This window comes from Sciurus vulgaris, assembly GCF_902686455.1.
Source record: "Sciurus vulgaris genome assembly, chromosome: 9".
Lineage (NCBI taxonomy): Eukaryota > Metazoa > Chordata > Mammalia > Rodentia > Sciuridae > Sciurus > Sciurus vulgaris.
In genome coordinates, this window is record NC_136469.1 from 57,010,781 (window position 1) to 57,028,053 (window position 17,273).

The 17,273-nt window shown below is 35.7% G+C and overlaps 1 protein-coding gene across 12 annotated transcripts in view; it reads right to left on the bottom strand.

Annotated features, from left to right (window-relative positions):
* The window catches only part of NFKB1 (nuclear factor kappa B subunit 1), a 199,013-nt gene that overhangs the window by 76,168 nt on the left and 105,572 nt on the right, over positions 1–17,273 (bottom strand). For 7 of the 12 annotated variants that reach the window (XM_079154676.1, XM_079154673.1, XM_079154672.1 and 4 more), the window contains 4 exons: positions 17,044–17,089; positions 12,601–12,676; positions 8,942–8,982; positions 4,851–4,949 (listed from right to left, as the gene is read on the bottom strand). In XM_079154676.1, coding sequence (XP_079010802.1) covers positions 4,851–4,949; positions 8,942–8,982; positions 12,601–12,676; positions 17,044–17,089 — 262 coding nt within the window. Of the gene's footprint in view, positions 1–4,850; positions 4,950–8,941; positions 8,983–12,600; positions 12,677–13,562; positions 13,695–17,043; positions 17,090–17,273 lie in introns of all 12 variants that reach the window. The other 5 variants (XM_079154677.1, XM_079154679.1, XM_079154670.1 and 2 more) reach the window with 4 other exon arrangements.

Consider the following 17,273-nt stretch of genomic DNA (forward strand, 5'->3'; position numbering starts at 1 on the left):
GAAGGAAACTTTTTTTTATCCAATTACTAAAGAAGAATCAGTAGGAGCAAAGCAAGCACTGTTTAATCTTGAATGGGACCCAGTTTTAACACTCATTTGGTCTGAAAAGAAGTCATTATATGTAATCGAAATTTTGAGTTGATACTAGCAAAAATTAATTTTCTCAAAATGTCAATATTTATTAATGCATGCTTAGGCAGTAAAAATATTTTTAAAACATCTTAGAAGTTCAGAGTAGTAGTTAACCTATGGAAAAGGAAGGAGGACAAGTGATAGAAGGGTGGGGCCTTGGCTGTAACTATGTTATGTTAGAGAAAGAAGCAACAAATATGGGTAAACATTTATATCAATTTAACTCTTACAAGGTGGCACATGGTATCTGTTATATTAGTTTTTAAATATCCCTTTTACTTGAAATATTTTATAATTTAAAATATTTTGTAAAAACAATGTGAAATACCTGCACACAACATTAGAAAGCTAAATGGGATTCTTTCTCTCAGCTATGTGAAAGACATGTGTACCACCCCACGGTACAGAAGCCCTAGTTCTAGAAATGATTTTAACACGTCAGGACAGTGTCTAAACCTAGCCTGCACCCTGCTTATTTGCAACAGAGTTTTATGCACGGGACACAATTCCAGTAGAAAATGAAGGACCTGGGTAAGTTGCTAGAGTTGGTTCTAAAATGATTTAACTTGAGGCATCAAATCTAGACAATCAGTAGAGAGTCACCCAAGTGGGTTATATATTTACATGTTCTATAAAGTGCAGTTTAGTTTGTGCAGCCCCCAAGCCATGGTCAACTCCTAGAACTTTTATGTTGGCCCTTGACCCTTTGCTGATGCCTCCACAGGACTGAGCATACAGGAACCACCAGCCTTCCTGGGCGCCTCTCCAAGGAGGGTGGTGGTGCTTCACAGAGGCAGGGAATGAGGTTGGAGGGAGAGAGAGGATGTAGGTGAGGGAAAGGCAGGGCTTATGATATTTTTACCTTCAAGCCTGAACAAGTGCACTTACTAAATATATAGCATCTACAAAGCTCCTAAGTACCATTTCTTTCCAATAAATGTAAATGCCTTCCCTCTGAGGCTCCTGCGGGAATGGATTTTGGGGGTGTCATGTGGCACTCTCATGATACCTCCCCTGACCTGAAAGCACCATCCACAGGTGTTCCCATTGTTCAAGCACGTGGATGAAATCCCTGGCTCCACCTCCTCTTTCTCTTCTGTAAGTTTATAACAGACACTCAACAGAGCTCTGACATTAACTTTTAAATATGCAGTCACCACAGAATACAGAACATTGAAAATTTATGTACTTTCCCTTCTTTTCTTTTTCCTTAATATCCAAGTACATAACTCAGACATTCTAGTGAAATCATTCAGACACCATGATCATCATCCTGAAAATAAGAAATATCTGCTAACAATTGGGATCACAGCAAGTGTCTGTACAATAACATTCTGTCTATACTATTCTATGTGATACAGCTTCAGAGGAAAAATGTACACAAAGGAATAAGGTTAAGATTGATTGGACATTGCATCTAGATCAGTGGTTCTCAAACAGGACTGATTTTGCACCCCAGGGGACATTTGAACATGTCTGGAGACATCTTTGGTTGTCGTGATTATTGGGATGCTAATGGGTAGAAGCCAAAGATGCTGCTAATATGCTAAAAGGCACCAGACAGTCCCTCACAACAAATAATTTCTGGCCCAAAATGTCAAATGACAACAGTGAGGAGTTTGAGAAACCCTGATCTAGGTGAACCTGTCACTGCTTGCCTTGCAGCCTCACACACAGCAGGTACTTAGTAAACTACTGCAGGAAAGATATACACAATTGAATAGACCCTCCTGATAAGACAGACTGACAGCAGCTTTTCCTATGCATACATTTTATAAGAAAACAGGATTTACAATCTCTTTGTAAACTGAAAGGTCACCTATAGCCACTCCTTATAAGGAAGACTATCAGAAGGAACACTGCAAGAAAATCTCTGGGGGGAAAAAAAGACCTCACGATTATCTCTTTTTCCCTCTTTCCCATCCTTCTAATGGAGAGATTCTAAAGTAAATAAAATTATTTCCTTTAATTGAAAGTGCCATTTCAACTGAAGATTAATCATGATCAATCTTCCACATTTATATTTGACTTGCTTTATTATCAGCTGCTCACATATCTATATTTTTCATTAAGTATTCAACTCCTTGATGCAGATGTGATTCAAGAATGTCTAATGCCCACCAAGTTGTTTCATTTCTGAACTATTTTGTGACTGGGAGGCAGAAAAGTTTCTGTGTGGGTGGAAGCATCACATGGGAAGGATGCATGAAACTGAGCATACATGGAGATATAAACTTTTTTATTAGTCAATAAACTCACAACAAAGTTAATGCCATGTGTTCGTTAGTATCAAGAATGTACAGGACTGTACAGTTTTTCTCACAAAATTAATTCTTAAGTAGTTACAATCAGTATCAGGGCTGACTTCAATTATCCTTCAATTACACATCTACATAAACACACACATTTGCATAGAGGACAGACACATGTGTTAAAGAGTGAGGGATCTGACTCTGGTACCTGAGCACACTTCCCCTACCCCAGCCTCTCCCTCCTATATCTTCCACAATTTCCACTCTCCATGCCTTATTTCACCATTGTCCTCTTGTGTCTGATCCCCTGGTCTTCCTGTCTACAGAACCTCAAGTGCACATACTCTAAATGAGAGGCTCAGTGAGAAACAGTCATCTGTAGGATAAAGAACCTCTAATCCTGTGTGAAACACCAGTTAATTCCTCTCTTTGAGCTTCAGTTTCCTCACAGGCATTACACATTTTTATTCTCCAGGGTTGTTATGAATATTAAAGTGATAATGTGGTTCAATTCCCAGCACCACCAAAAATAAAAAAGCAAAAGTGACACTGCATGTCACATACTTGGCAAAATCACTGGGCTGAACAGATTCTAATTCCCTTCTTTATTGATGCTCCTCATTTTTCACCCAGGTGGTAAAGGGTCGAAGCCATGACTGTTGTGATGGTTCATTTTTGGTGTTAACTTGAATGGACTTAGAGATGCCTAGAGAGCTGGGACAGACTTATTTCTGGGTGTGTCTGTCAGGGTGTTTCCAGAGGAGCTTGGCAAGTGAGTCAATGGACTGAGGGGAAGATGTGCCCTCAATGTTGGCAGGCACCAAGAAGAATAAGGCAGAGAAAATTCTCTCTCTCTCTCTCCAGAAGTTAGGACACTCCTCTTCTCCTGCCCTTGGACATCAGAACTCCAGGATCAGTCCCAGCTTTTGGACTCCAGGACTTATACCAACAACCTTCCCCACAACTCCTTGGATCTCAAGCCTGCAGTCTAAGACTGAGTTACACCACCATCTTCTCTGGTTCTGAGGCTTCTGGACTTGGAATGAGCCATGCCACCAGCATCCCTGAGTCTCAACTTTGCCATGTGGGACTGTCCATCCCTCCCTATCTACCTACCTACCTATCTATCCATCCATCCATCCATCCATCCATCCATCCATTCATCCATCCATTGATCTATTTCCTGTTATCCCTGGATCTCTGGAGAATCTGGAGTAATACAACTGCAACCTCCTCTGTAGACAAAAGACATTGCATTTCCCTGTCTAATTACCTTAAACAGGGAAAACATCTGTCATTCCATAACTAGAGCTAAAAGTCTCAAAATGAAAACATGACTATGGGTGAATTACACTTGAAAGGTAAAGAATGGCATCACAGTTCTTTCCCTCTTGTTTTAGAACAAGAATAAGAAAATTAGAAAGGCCTGGGCCTAGAAGTGAGATACATATGAGGAAAAGAAAGAAACAGAATGCAAGGCTGGTAAAAGCAAAGATTGATTCCCTTACATAGCAATTTTGCTGAGGGCCAGATCTGTTGAACAGTTATTGACAAAAACACACCAACAAAAATACTGAAGGGACATACACACCAGTGGGCGAGTGTTGGGAACTTTTTGTCTAGGCTTTGAATTTCTGAATAAATAAAAGCTTTAATAAATGATTAAACTGCAGTTGCTGACTGACAAAGCTATCCTCCGTCAGCCTATGAAACACAGTGCCATATTAGGAAAATCAAACTCAGCCTAATTTAGAGAAAGACATTCTCCATTGATTCAGCCAACAACTGAAGAGCATGAAGATGGCAAAGGGGAGCCTAATTACCCCACCAACATGTTGTGAAGCTGTGTATTCCAAGAAAGACCAACACATGTGACTGCACTGCACTGACAGAGGGTCTGGGGGATTTTCAAGTTTTCTGGGGAGCACTTACATACATTTCCTCATTTAATCCCTAGAAGACCTTATGAATATTTTTGTATTTTTACACATTAGGATACTGAGGTTTAGAAGTGTTGGGTAAACCTATTCAAATCCCACAGAACTTGTCACACTGTCTGGATCTGAACTCATTATCTTAAATGACATCCTATATAATCCGTATATTCAATCACCTGTTTATTTCGCCTAAATCTCTACAGAGCCAAAATCAAGCATTTGTTTCAAAGTCTTATTAAGGTTTCAGAGGGTATACAATATAAAACCTTGTAAGATGATCAAGAAACAATAGAAGTTTCTTAGCTGAGGTTGAAAAGAATTTTGTTATTTAATGGAAATGCTGACCAAGTTTGAAAACCTATCACTTCTATTGCTATGAGACCAACTGTTCTTTAAAAATTATAATACTCATGTGAACACATCTGCTTAGGGGTAAAGGCAAATTGTATTCATTTAAAGCAATTCCTTGGTTTTGATCCTAGAAAATCGAATCTTCGAGAATCCGCATAGTAGGATACTAAGAACTTACTTTGACCTGAGGGTAGGACTTCTTGTTCTTCTCACTAGATGCACCAGGAAGTCCGCCATGGGATGGTCCTTCACAAACATAACGGAAACGAAATCCTCTCTGCAAAGGTGAACACAGAGCCAATAAGTTTGAGAAATACTTACTAAAAACGAGAGAAATAAAGTTACACACAAATTTCTAATTTTTATGTGTACTGGATGAAAAAATATGGAACTATGAGAGAAGACATGGGAAATGAAAATTACTTTCCTCAAATTATCATGAATATTATATTAACTGGTATCTGTGCACTGAGCTATGGCACCTGGGTTCTCCTCCGCTGCTGCACAGATGTGGACAGTGAACTGCTGGAGTTTAAGCCTTTGGATATGATGTACTACGGCTTGTCTGAATTAGAGCTTCCTCATCTCAAATGTCTGCTGCCAAGCTCTGAACTTTGCCATATTTAGCAAGTTATGCTTCTTTGATTGTTACTTAAAGGAACTCCTTTATCTGCTCTGACTACAGTTTGCTTGGGTGGGGGGATGACAGAAATATTGCATCAGTGTTACAGAACACACCATATGCTACATTCTGCATCTGGTGGGCTTCCCTCAACCATTCAGAAGATAAGATCTTTGATTTTATGATTATTGATGTAATTGGGCTCAAGCTTGAATACTAACTGACCTGAATGAATCCAAAACCAGATAGTTCCTTATATTATCTGATCCAGAAAGTCTACAGATGTGGATAATCAATGAAGAGCTGCTGGAAGCCACTATTGTGGGCTTATAAATACCTAAGTGCCATGTTCTTCCAGCTGAACGTATAAGAAGACTGTACCAGACTGTCTTTAAGGTCTCTAGGTCTGACAGTTAGTGATTTGTAAAACTAATTTAACTATATTTACATATATTTGTATGTAGAAAAAAGTGAAGTTTGCAAATGGACCTCCCCATCGTATGAAGGAAGATTTCATTGTATTTTCTAAACACTCAGCTTCAAAATGAATCAATCAATTGATAGTAATATTAGTTGTTTAAAACTGTATAAACACTCAACTGTATGGTTTTTCCTTTTTCAATTTCACCTGTCAGTGAAAAGAACAATTTACTGCCCTAACTTAAGAAACATTTTCATCTTTTTTTTTACTTTTATTGTAGGGCAGGTGCCCCATACTCAGTGCTGATCATTAGCCATCAGGAACTCCCATGCTCACTATTTGCTGATGAGGGTTTCTACCTCACAGGCTCATACACTACAGATCCACAGCGAATGTGAAGCTTTGTGCTTTGTGCTCATAGCTCGAAGTAAAATCTCTGTCTCCCTAGATGGTTCATTATGCCTAGTGGGGTCTTAAAATCTAGAAATGGTCCAGGTGTCTTACACTCATTTAAATCTCTGCATTTGCATCTGCAACTGTCTCTAAATTCTCTGAGGACTTCCTGATTTCCAAAGAAAATTGGTCCTCTAGACAAGGAAGGCCTGAAGTAAATCCCCTAGTCTGGGAAAGTTCCTCAAGTCCCACATGGGCTCAACTCATTGAAGTAATACCTAAAGCAACTCTTGCATATGGCTCCACAGGAGATCCCATTCTGAATACTGGGGGAGCCTTCTAAGGTAAGGTTTTAGGGGCAATTCTTCTATTATTAAAATCAAAATTAAAAAACAAGTTGCAAATTCAGCTCTACATCTTTTGGAAGCAATAGTTGTTGTTTTATATCCAATAATTAAATAAGATTTCTAAAAGCATGAGAAAACAATAGTATGTAAAACAGTTAGCCTCCAGAATGGGTTAACCATGAAGATAGACATTTACTTTGCTGCTAATCAATTCAAATACAATTTCACTTTAAAAACAGTATTAGATAATTAACACCAAATAAAAACACAACTGAACTGGGTATTCTGAAGATTAGTAGTCTATGCTATGACTCATCTCCATCAGACCAGGGAAAACCTATACCACAAAGGCCCCAAAGAAAAAGAACATTTTCTAACTTAAAAAAATTAATAAAACAATTCATTATCTTTAACACAGAGATTCCTTGGAAACTTTCCAGTTGGAAAAAAAAAATATATATATATATATATATACATTTTTTTTTTATCTTATTGACTGAAGTGTCAAATTGACTACAAGTAAATAGTCAAGGCTTTATAATTTTAAGCACATTTAAAAGATACTCTTCTTGATTGCAAAACAGCATCTAAATGTCAATAAAAAGCAATTTTAAATGAAGGATGGAAATTTGTAATTCTTTATTCAGGAAGATATATGTTCTCAAATGTATAGTCTAGATGTAATTTTTATTCTAAATTTCTGAGATTAAAGATTTGCCAATCCACAGCCACTCATCTCAGTAACTCCATTTGCTCAAAATGAGTCACTGACCTCAAAGGCAAGCCGACATCCATCCAGTTAGAAAGACTGACTTAAATACAACCTGCTTACTTTCACTGAAGTCAAATATGGAAACAATACCACTTTGGTAAACAAACACATTGCTTTACTCACATGAGTTTTTATATACTCACACATAATGAATTGTTTTGAATTCTGGAATAACATTAACTCTTCAGATAAATCATTAATGTCAAATTTTCCTTGTGACTACTGTTAGGTCTTAATAAAGAACTGTATGTTAAAATCTTTATTATAGTGCTATCCTTATAAAAATAGGTATTTGATAAAATACTTTGTTGTGCAGAAAAATTTTAGTTGACTCAATAGTTGATGGATTATTCAATCTTACAAACAGAATTTTTCAGGACTCTGGATCACTGTGTAAAATTTCAGGGGATAAAATTCCACTGAATGGTTGTTCGAAAGAATAGATGAATTAATTTGAGAAATCACTGGTACAGGAGTCGAACATGGAGGTAAAGCAAAGGAAAATGTTTTTGGCAACCCTGAGTCCAGGATGTGCCATCTGCAAGCAACTAGAATGATGCCTCAAAGTTTCTCGTGGAATTCCTGTCCCCACAACAAAACCTTTCATCTAATTTAAACCTTATAAGGATAGTCTGGTTATCATTAAGATATTTATATTCTTTATGTGCTAACTGAATCTATTTCATACGTAATGCCATGATTCTGGAAACCACAAATGCAGTGGATGCTTTATATAGCTCTAGACATTTAAGTTCTTGCAATTGTTAAATGTTACACAATATAAAGCTACACTCATTCACCTGGGTTACTACAAAGAACACTTAGAAAAGGTATTGGATAATATAACTGTAGGAGGATAGGTATATGTATGCTTAGTCCTACACAGATATGAAAAGCACATCCATTCAGTGATTTGGTGACTGTTATTCTGTGAGAGACTACACTGTTACTTCCATCCCCTAATAATTGGAATGACCTATGGGCAAATAAAAAAAGGTTCTCTTTCCTCCTTTTTTACAGCACTGGAGGCATGCAGTTTCCAATATATATACATGCACAGAGCTGAGACATGGTTTTGAGGCTATTTCCATTTCAAGTCATCCTCTATAAAATCTAGTGTTCAGAGGAAGAGCCTGGTTAAATAAAATGCTCCTCTCTTTGCTGCAAAGAGACTGAGCCTAAAGCTAACACCAGAGGGAAGAGAATTCAACAGTCCATTCTAATAATTTACCTCTCTCTGCCTGGTACTTTTAAGGTCTTAGGTTACATTTTCCACAGACAAGAGAAAAAGTTGGAACTATGAAAGCAAAGAAGAAGGTTAGAAAATACTACTCATGAGTGGACATGATTGATTTAACTCAAAGGCTGTGAAATGCATGTATTTCTTTATCAATGAAAATGAATGTAAATAAACTACACCTTTCCTGGGAGTGGCTGATGAGCTAAGTTGGCAGAGATAGGAGAATATTAAGGATCTATAATTAAGTGGAGTTCCACAGAACTATGCACTGAGGTTCAAGACCATTTAAAAAATGACTAAGAGAAATGTAAAGTGGATGAAAAAAGTGTTACATAATTTGGCAGGCTTGATCTTCCAGATAAGCTATTTCCCTTCATAATGTTTATTTACCATTGTTTACTATTATGTAATGCTTAATATTAGCTGTAGGGCTCTAACATTTCAGAAAAAGTCCCATCCCTTTCATCTTCTTACCTGTTTAGGTTGCTCTAATATTTGAAGGTATGGGCCATCTGCTAAAAACAAAAACAACAAACAGAAACCAAAAGAAACTGTGAGGCTTCTCAAATGCGGTATAAAATGTAAAGCAAGTCAAAAACTGAAATTATATTTGTAAATAGAGGCTTCAAATCACTTTTGTAGTTAAAATTCTACTAGGGCATAATTTCTCTTCCTCCTTTGAACTATTAAATTTCCAATATTACCCTTATTTTAATAGTTTTACAGTTCTAGAGAGTCACAATAAGTGAAAGTTTGCTGACTGACAATGGCACACTGCCCAACCCAAGGAAGGGTATGCTGGTGGGCAAGCCTGGGAAGTCAACAGACTCCACCATTTTGTCTCCCAGCACAGCATTTTCAAAACAACATGAATATCAATTACATGTAGCAACTGCTTCCTGGGCACTTTTACATGTTCTTTTGCCTTATATCACTGGCCACTGACTTTCAGTTCTCATGGGCTCAATGTAAAATTAAGAGATGGAGCTAGCTATCTATCTACATGTGTGAAAGACACAGATAATGATCCCAGGCTACCTGTTTCTCCTTATGCTACATTTCTGTTCTTTTCCCTTACCTGAATATGGCATTTGTTACCTAACTAGTTTGTTTTCTTTCCCCCTTTTAAATTTTGTCTACAAGGTATGGTGAATTTTTCTTATGAATTCTTATCAAAAGCTATTAATCTGTAGCTTTTGACATGTCTATGGAATTTCTCAATATTGTGCTATCATATGAACTCTGTTCTAAATAAATTCCACAAGCATTTTAGAAAACCCTGAAAATAATTTCATTGAAGTTAGGTGCATACCCATTAATAACTTAAAAAACACAATGAAAGCTACAGGATTAATCCACATACTGACTATCTGACTTGAAAATTCAAATAATCAGAAACTCTGACAGCATAAATATAAATTTGTTCAAAGAGAGAAAGTCCTTAAAAACCTCAAGTGGTTTTTATGTCAAAAGTACCATAACCTGTACCTCTGGAATAAATTATGATGTATGGAAGTTCATATTTGTTTGAATGTAAATGAAGATGTTTGGTACTAAAAACATTCTAGAAGAATGCTTCTGTGTCCATTTGAATCTTCACTGTTTCTCTGCTAGAGACTTTAAGCCTTATTTTGGATAAATCAATTTGCGAAGAAGAGATAAATCTTCAGGTTGATATTTAAAATAACTTAACAGAATTTTTTGTCTTTTCAGCATTTTGTTGAATCAGGATAAAACTAAAGAACTATAGGAAAAAAGGTATATTATTTAGTTAGTATTCAAGAAATTTATGTCAGTTGAAAAATGATTGGATTTGAAGTGAAACATAGATAAGAGAGGAAAAATGGGGAGTCACTGGCCAACATGGTAATACAGAAAATTACTTTATTTTTGTTTGTATGAAAGTTATCCCTGGAACATTTTAAACTAAGAAAAGTAAGAATTAAAAAAAAAAAACAAAAACAAGAATTTAATTTTTGCTAAGGAAATAAAACTGATTAGATATAGAGATATTTTCACTCCACTAAAATAACAGCCTGTAGGACAATGTAATAGATATAGAAACATTTCCTCTAGAATGTTAAAAGAACACATTAAGAAGAGAGCCCTCTAAGAAAGCAATATTTGGATAAAGCCATGGGAAATGTTTTGGGAGCTGGGAGCACATTTACATTAAACTTTAAGTATCTCCCTTCTTGTTAACTCTACTAAATACTTTCAGTTTTGGTGTTATTTTTTCTGTAGGACTTAATCTTCTTAAATATGTGAAATTCTATGTGAAATAGCTCCATTTTTCTCTTTCAGAGAACACAAAGTTAAATCACCTAGAAAATTAGATTTGATATGCATATATTTGTTTTAAGGCCAACCAACTTTCTTTTGGCCAAGTTTCTGTGTCATGAAAGTGGCATCCCACTGCGCAGAGAAATTTAAATTGCAGTAGAGTGTTACAGAATTAACAGTTGTCCCATATCCCATAAAGTTTTCAACAAATAGCAGATTTACCAATAGTTTTAGATTTCTAGAAATCAAAAATCGATATAAAAATTCAAGTTAATATTGGTTTAGACAGCCTCCTTACTCCTTTAAAATTTGAATGAAACATCTCATATATGTTGGACTATAAAAACAGAACTATGTGACTGGAATAAAGAGGGTGAAATATTCAGATAAAAATGATGGTAATACCAATCAGAAAATAAGATTTTAGAAAGAATTTTAAAAGCTTTTCCAATATTACAGCAAAATAATTACAACATGAAGCTCTGACCAGAGTATTAACTGAGATGGTTCTTTTGATAATCTTACTTCTATGTCCATAAACCTAAAGGGAGGGAAAAAAAAAACACTTAAAAAAGAAAGATCTGCCTCAAGATAACTGTTTGGTATTCACAAGGTATTAAATAGAAATGTGTGTATTTCCTGAGGGCAGAACCAAGTTCTTACATTTTCAATAAAACATTAATACTAAGAAAAACATTAATACTAAGAAAAATATTTTGAGTCCCAGAATAAAAAAGGTGACAGGAAACACAGATGCTACCAAGACATTTATTTGTTCACAGGAAGTTGACCTAGAACTCAAATTGGACAGCACTTCACAAGACCACAAATACTGTAGCCTGAAAAGCATGTTGTGTGGGGTGAAGACAGAAGGGCCTCTGCAATATAACTTCTGCTAGTGAAGATGAAAGTGTGGCAGATTTCCTTTCTTCCCTCCCATGAACTCCTAGAAATATTAAAGATATAAATGCAGAGAAACGTTCTGATCTAAAGCATGAATGGTGAGTACCAGCATAGCCATGTAATTTTCAATGACAATGATAAAAACTGGATTATGTCTCCCCATGAGACACGAAAATCCACAGTAAACAAAACACCTGTTGTCACACCAGTGATTACCAAACTCTCTCGTATACAATCTCTTTCGTTCACCCACATTTCTTCTGAACATCTGATCTGTTCAGTTCCACTGGTGATGCGAGGGGTAAAACAAAATAGAAAGAGCCATCAAACCAAGCCTTCGCACAAATCAGTAAAAAAGAGACCATATGAGGTTGAATTTTTTACTACATATGAGATTAAACAATTTGTGAATTCAGATAATTAACTATGTCATGCTGCATGGGAGGATTATTATTGTAATTTTTTTTTCCAATTGGCCAGAATGCAAAGCTAAAAGAGCTTTTTTTAAAAGATGGTTTTTCTATTGAGTTGATTTTTATAATGTTTCCTTTGACTGGCAGGCACACAACAGGCTGTCATATATGTTTTTAGAATGGAGTTGAGGAGTAGAGACTTCACATGAGTGAAGGACACAACAGAGGAGTTAAAAAAAGAACTGAGATAGTAAAATTGGGAGAAACAGGAAATCCTTATATTGAGAAAAGAAATTCCATCTGAGTTGTCCCAGCAGATAAAGCAATTGCGGTAGCTAACATAATAGGTAAGTGAGGTTAAACAATTTTGTGCAAATATATGTTAAGAAAATGTATTGAAAGATGTGTTTTTAAAATATAAATCACCATTTCCTTTCTATGTGCAACCCAAATTTCTAAGAGACTACTAGCAAAGCTTGAATTTTTTTTAAAAAGTGAAAGTAAAACAATAGGGCAGAAACGATGTTCTCTTACCTGTGGGCAGTGGCATCTCTGGTGGAAATAATTCTGGATTAAATATAGTATGAGACAAAGGATTCAAATGAAATATCTGTAAAGAAGAAATTATAAATCATGTAATCATTACTTTTCCAACATTATATTAAGAAAATGAAGTTGATATATCTAAAAATTATAAGAATGAAAACTGAAGACCTGAAAATATTCTAAATCAGGATTAAAAAAAAATTTAAATAAGACTAGTTAAACTTTCTTGTGTATGGAATTTACCTAGTAAAGGGAATGAGAAGAATAGGCTAGCCAGAAATCCCAAAGGCACGGCCCTGGTTTGCCCACTAGTACATCTTCAGAGTCAAGTATATGCTTATCATATAGTGGATGCTCAATAAATATTTTAACCCAGGAGCACTTAACTACTGAGATACATCCACAGACCATCTGTGATTTTTTTTCTTTTCTTTTTTTTTAAGACAGGGTCTTGCTAAGCTGCTCGGAGGCTCACTAAGTTGATGAAGTTGGCTTTGGTCTTGAACTTGCAATCTTTAGGCCTCAGCCTCCCAAGCTGCTTTGACTTTAGAATTCTGCCATCTAGACTATAAGAGAATAAGTGTGTGTTGTTCTAAGCCATGAGTTGGTGGTTAATTTTTATAGCAGTAACAAAAAAACAAAACAGAAAATTAAGATAGTAGGTACACAATATATTTTGATGGAATTAAACTCTGTTTTGATAGGTTACTATTTATTTGAATGAATTATTTGAAGCTAGTACTCTCTTAGAAATATAAGAATATAATCCTAAAATAAATATTTCTTTTATGATGGCAAATATCACTAATCTAACCCCTCAATTTCAAGGCTTAAAAGAATTATTGACAGCAGCTCTGGAACAATTTCAAAATAACTGAAAAGAGAATTTTCAGTCCAGGAAGCAGATAAGTTCCTAAAGTTTATAATAATAATAATAATAATAATAATACCAGCTGGGTGTGGTGACTCATGCCTTTAACACCTGTAATCCCAGGAGCTCAGGAGGTTGAGGCAGGAGGACCATGAGTTCAAAGTCAGCCTCAGCAACTTAGCAGGTTCTAAGCAACTTTGTGAGACCCTGTCTCAAAATAAAATATAAAAAGTGCTGGGTATGAAGTTCAGTGGTTAAGCACCCCTGGGTTCAATCCCTGGCACAAAAAAAAAAAAAAAAAAAAAAAAAAAAAAAAATCCAAAGAAATTTATTTTCCATTTAGTTCACATCTGTTTGAAATGTTTGTGGACAACACAGAAACCAACCACATTTTACTTTTTATGACAGGATAGTAAGTATGCTGGAAATCCGTACTTTTCTTTAATATTCAGTCCCCGGTTGTTATTAGTAAATTACTGAAGGCTCTTGGGTACCTAAGAACCTGGTTAAATCAAGAGTAAGAAAGGCAGTATTCAAATAAAGAACACTTTAGTCTAGGGGCTGGTGTGTGACTCAGTGGTATAGTGCTTGCCTAGCAAGTGTGAGGCATTGGGTTTGATCGTCAGCATCACACAACAAATAAAATAAAGGCCACCTATACTTCAAAAATTAAAAAAAAAACACTTCGGTCTACTTGTTAAGGATGCAAATTCTCAATTGAGGAACAAAAAGTGTGCTTCACTTCAATGCTTCAGAGTGAATCTCATTGATGCTATTCATTCTTTGCTGAAAAAGAAATACAGGAATAAGAAAACACGTTCCATTTTCTGTAAAAATGAGCGCCACTTTACCAGTCTCAGAGCAGAAAGGATGACCTAGAAGAAACATTTCCTTTCCTTTGAGCCTGGAGGTGGCTGAAATGGCTGAATTGATAGCAAAAGCACCAAAAGATAACACCATGTTGTGCTGCAGCTTATAATATTAGATCAGGAATGGAGAGCAAACTCCAGCACACACAAATAAAACACAGAAGATAGCTCACCAAGGACATGTAAACCTTAGGAAATACAGGCCAGTATGTTCAAGACAAGAAAAAACAAAAACAAAACAAACAAACAAACAAAAAAAAAACAAAAAATCTTCAAGGACATTTCCCCTCAAAAATGAAACGACCAGAATATGCCCCAGCCTTGTTGCTAATGAGCACAAAATTGCCCACATAAGAAGCTTTCAAAATGAATGTTTTCAGCTGGTTTTACTCTTGTGTGGTGTAAAGGACCATCTCTTATTGATAAGATTTCCTGTGTATAGAGACAGGAAAGCATGGTTTAAAACCAAGTAGAAACAACCTTCATGCTGGTTAGTGTTTGCCTTTAATTGTTAGAAATCACATATTAAAAGTGAAAGGTAAAACAAAGGGTTTTGATAATATGAGTAGTCAAATGTCTTTCATGCGATGATCAAAGAAAATGTTCCTAGATTTACCTGATATTGCCATTTTTACAAAAAAATTGGAAAGAGTATCCTAATGTGAAAAGTTACTCATTCTTCCTAAATCAATCAGAATATTACATCAAGATAAGTCTACTTTATTTAAGGAAACACCAGATTCCTCAAAACTTTTCACTTTTGATTTTGTTTTTCTGGCTGATTTTGTGCATGGAAAATTTTGGGAAATCCATTGTTTTAGATGATTGCCACTAAAATTTAGTGGAAAATGATAATGGACCAGCATGTCCTGGTACCTAGTGTTCTCTTTCCTGGTCTATCCTAGCAAATCACATCTTTCAAATCTCAGCTTTTAAACAGCTCTTTGGAAAGTCCTCCCTAACTCTGTTCCCCCCCACCCCCAGTGGCACCCAGTAATCCCTCTTCACACTTTGGTCCTGCTGTATGCAGATCACTACTGCTATAGTATTTATTACCATATGGAAACTGTCTCCATCCCTCCTATTAGAATGGCAGTTCCTGAGACTAGACTCTATGTATCACTTACTTGGTTTTTTGTTTGTTTTGGTATTGGTCATTTTTACCCAGAGGTGCTTTACCACTGAGGTGTATCCCAGCCCTTTTTATTTTTTATTTTATTTTGAGACAGGATCTGGCTAAGTTTCTAAGCTGGTTGCAAAGTTGAAATCCTCCTGCCTCAGCCTCCTGAATAGCTGGGACTATAGGCATGTATTACCATGCCCAGCTGTATCTTATTTTATACTTATTTTTGTATCTCAAAGTTCTGGTACATAAAAATGCTTCAAGAAATAGAAGATAGAGAAAGAAGCAAAGTGTTAGTAATCAACAAAAATTTATTAGAATCTTTCAAAGTAAAAAGTAAGGGAAAAACAAAAGGAACACTGGTATCCCTTCATAACTGCTAATTTAATAAGAATGAACAGTTTCATGCTCCCAAAGCACATTACTTAAACATGTAGTATTTTAAAACTCCAGTGCACGAAAGGCTAGCATTTTCTATTTTTCAAATGAAAAGGGAGGATGGGAGTGCAGGATAAGTGATTTTTTTTTCACTTAAATGAGCTGGTCAGTAGCAGTCAACACTTACATAATGATCTTTAAATTCTAAGTCCAAAAGACTCTTTTCAACTACACCAATTTGGCTCCTCATTAGAAGAGTTTTAATGCATATATATTTTTAATATAGAGTATTAAATATATATTTTAAAGGGCTGTAGTGAGTTGAACTAAGTTAAACTAAATATATTTCTATATTTAATTTCTATTTGCTGGAACCTACAAATGTACCCTTATTTGGAAACAACATTCTTTGCAGATAAGCAAGATAAGATGAAGTCGGATTGGATAAGGGTGGGCTCTAAATCCAATGACTGATACCTTTTTAAGAAAAGAGAATCATTGTTACTGCTTAATTTCTACATAGGTTTATTTAAGATGGGAGTTCAGAATAGCTAGTATTTTAATTTGAATTTCAACTGTCTTTGTACTAAATAAAATTCATTATATTCTTAAAAAAAGAAAAAAAAAAGGGAGAGATTTGGTCGCAGAGACATAGGGGACACACAGAGTGGTGGGAAAGGGGCATGTAACAAGAGAGGCAGAGATTGTAGTGCTGTGTCCTGAAGCCAAGAAATGTCATGGAGTGAAAGCAGCCAGCAGATGCCACCTCAGAGCCACGGAACCAAGACTTCCTCAGAATCTCCAGAAGAAACCAACCCTGCCGACACCTTGATTTCAACCTCTAGCCTCCAAAACTGCGAGACTCTATTTCTGTTGTTTCAAGTCACAGATCTGTGATAATTGGTTACAGGAGCCCGAGGAAACTAAGGGCTATTGTTTTAACTACAGCATATACAATATTTACACAACAAGACTTGGTGGTTTAAGTGACTCATTTTATATGACATGTCCTCTCTAAGCTTACCTGGAAGGACAGGAAAACTGAAGAAAAAATTGAAAAGAAATTTTTACTAATTTTAGAGTTGTACTGTATTGAATTACTATGGTTGCCTCTATATATTTTGAAAGGTGAATACATTTAAATAAAATTTTAAAATAAATAAAATTCACAGTGAGATTATAACACTTACTTGTTCAGGCACTCCCCCATATGGATTGTTTCCTGCCATTCTGGAGCTGTTAATAAAACAAAACAAAACTGTAACACTGGGATGAACCTTAAAAATTCCATCACCATGGAATTCATGCAGTGGTAAACTATATATTAAGACCAAACACAATCCTTTTAAAGAATTTAGAAGAAGACATGATGTAGTTCCTCTTTGATATCTAAATCTAACAGCAGGAAGATTGCATAATG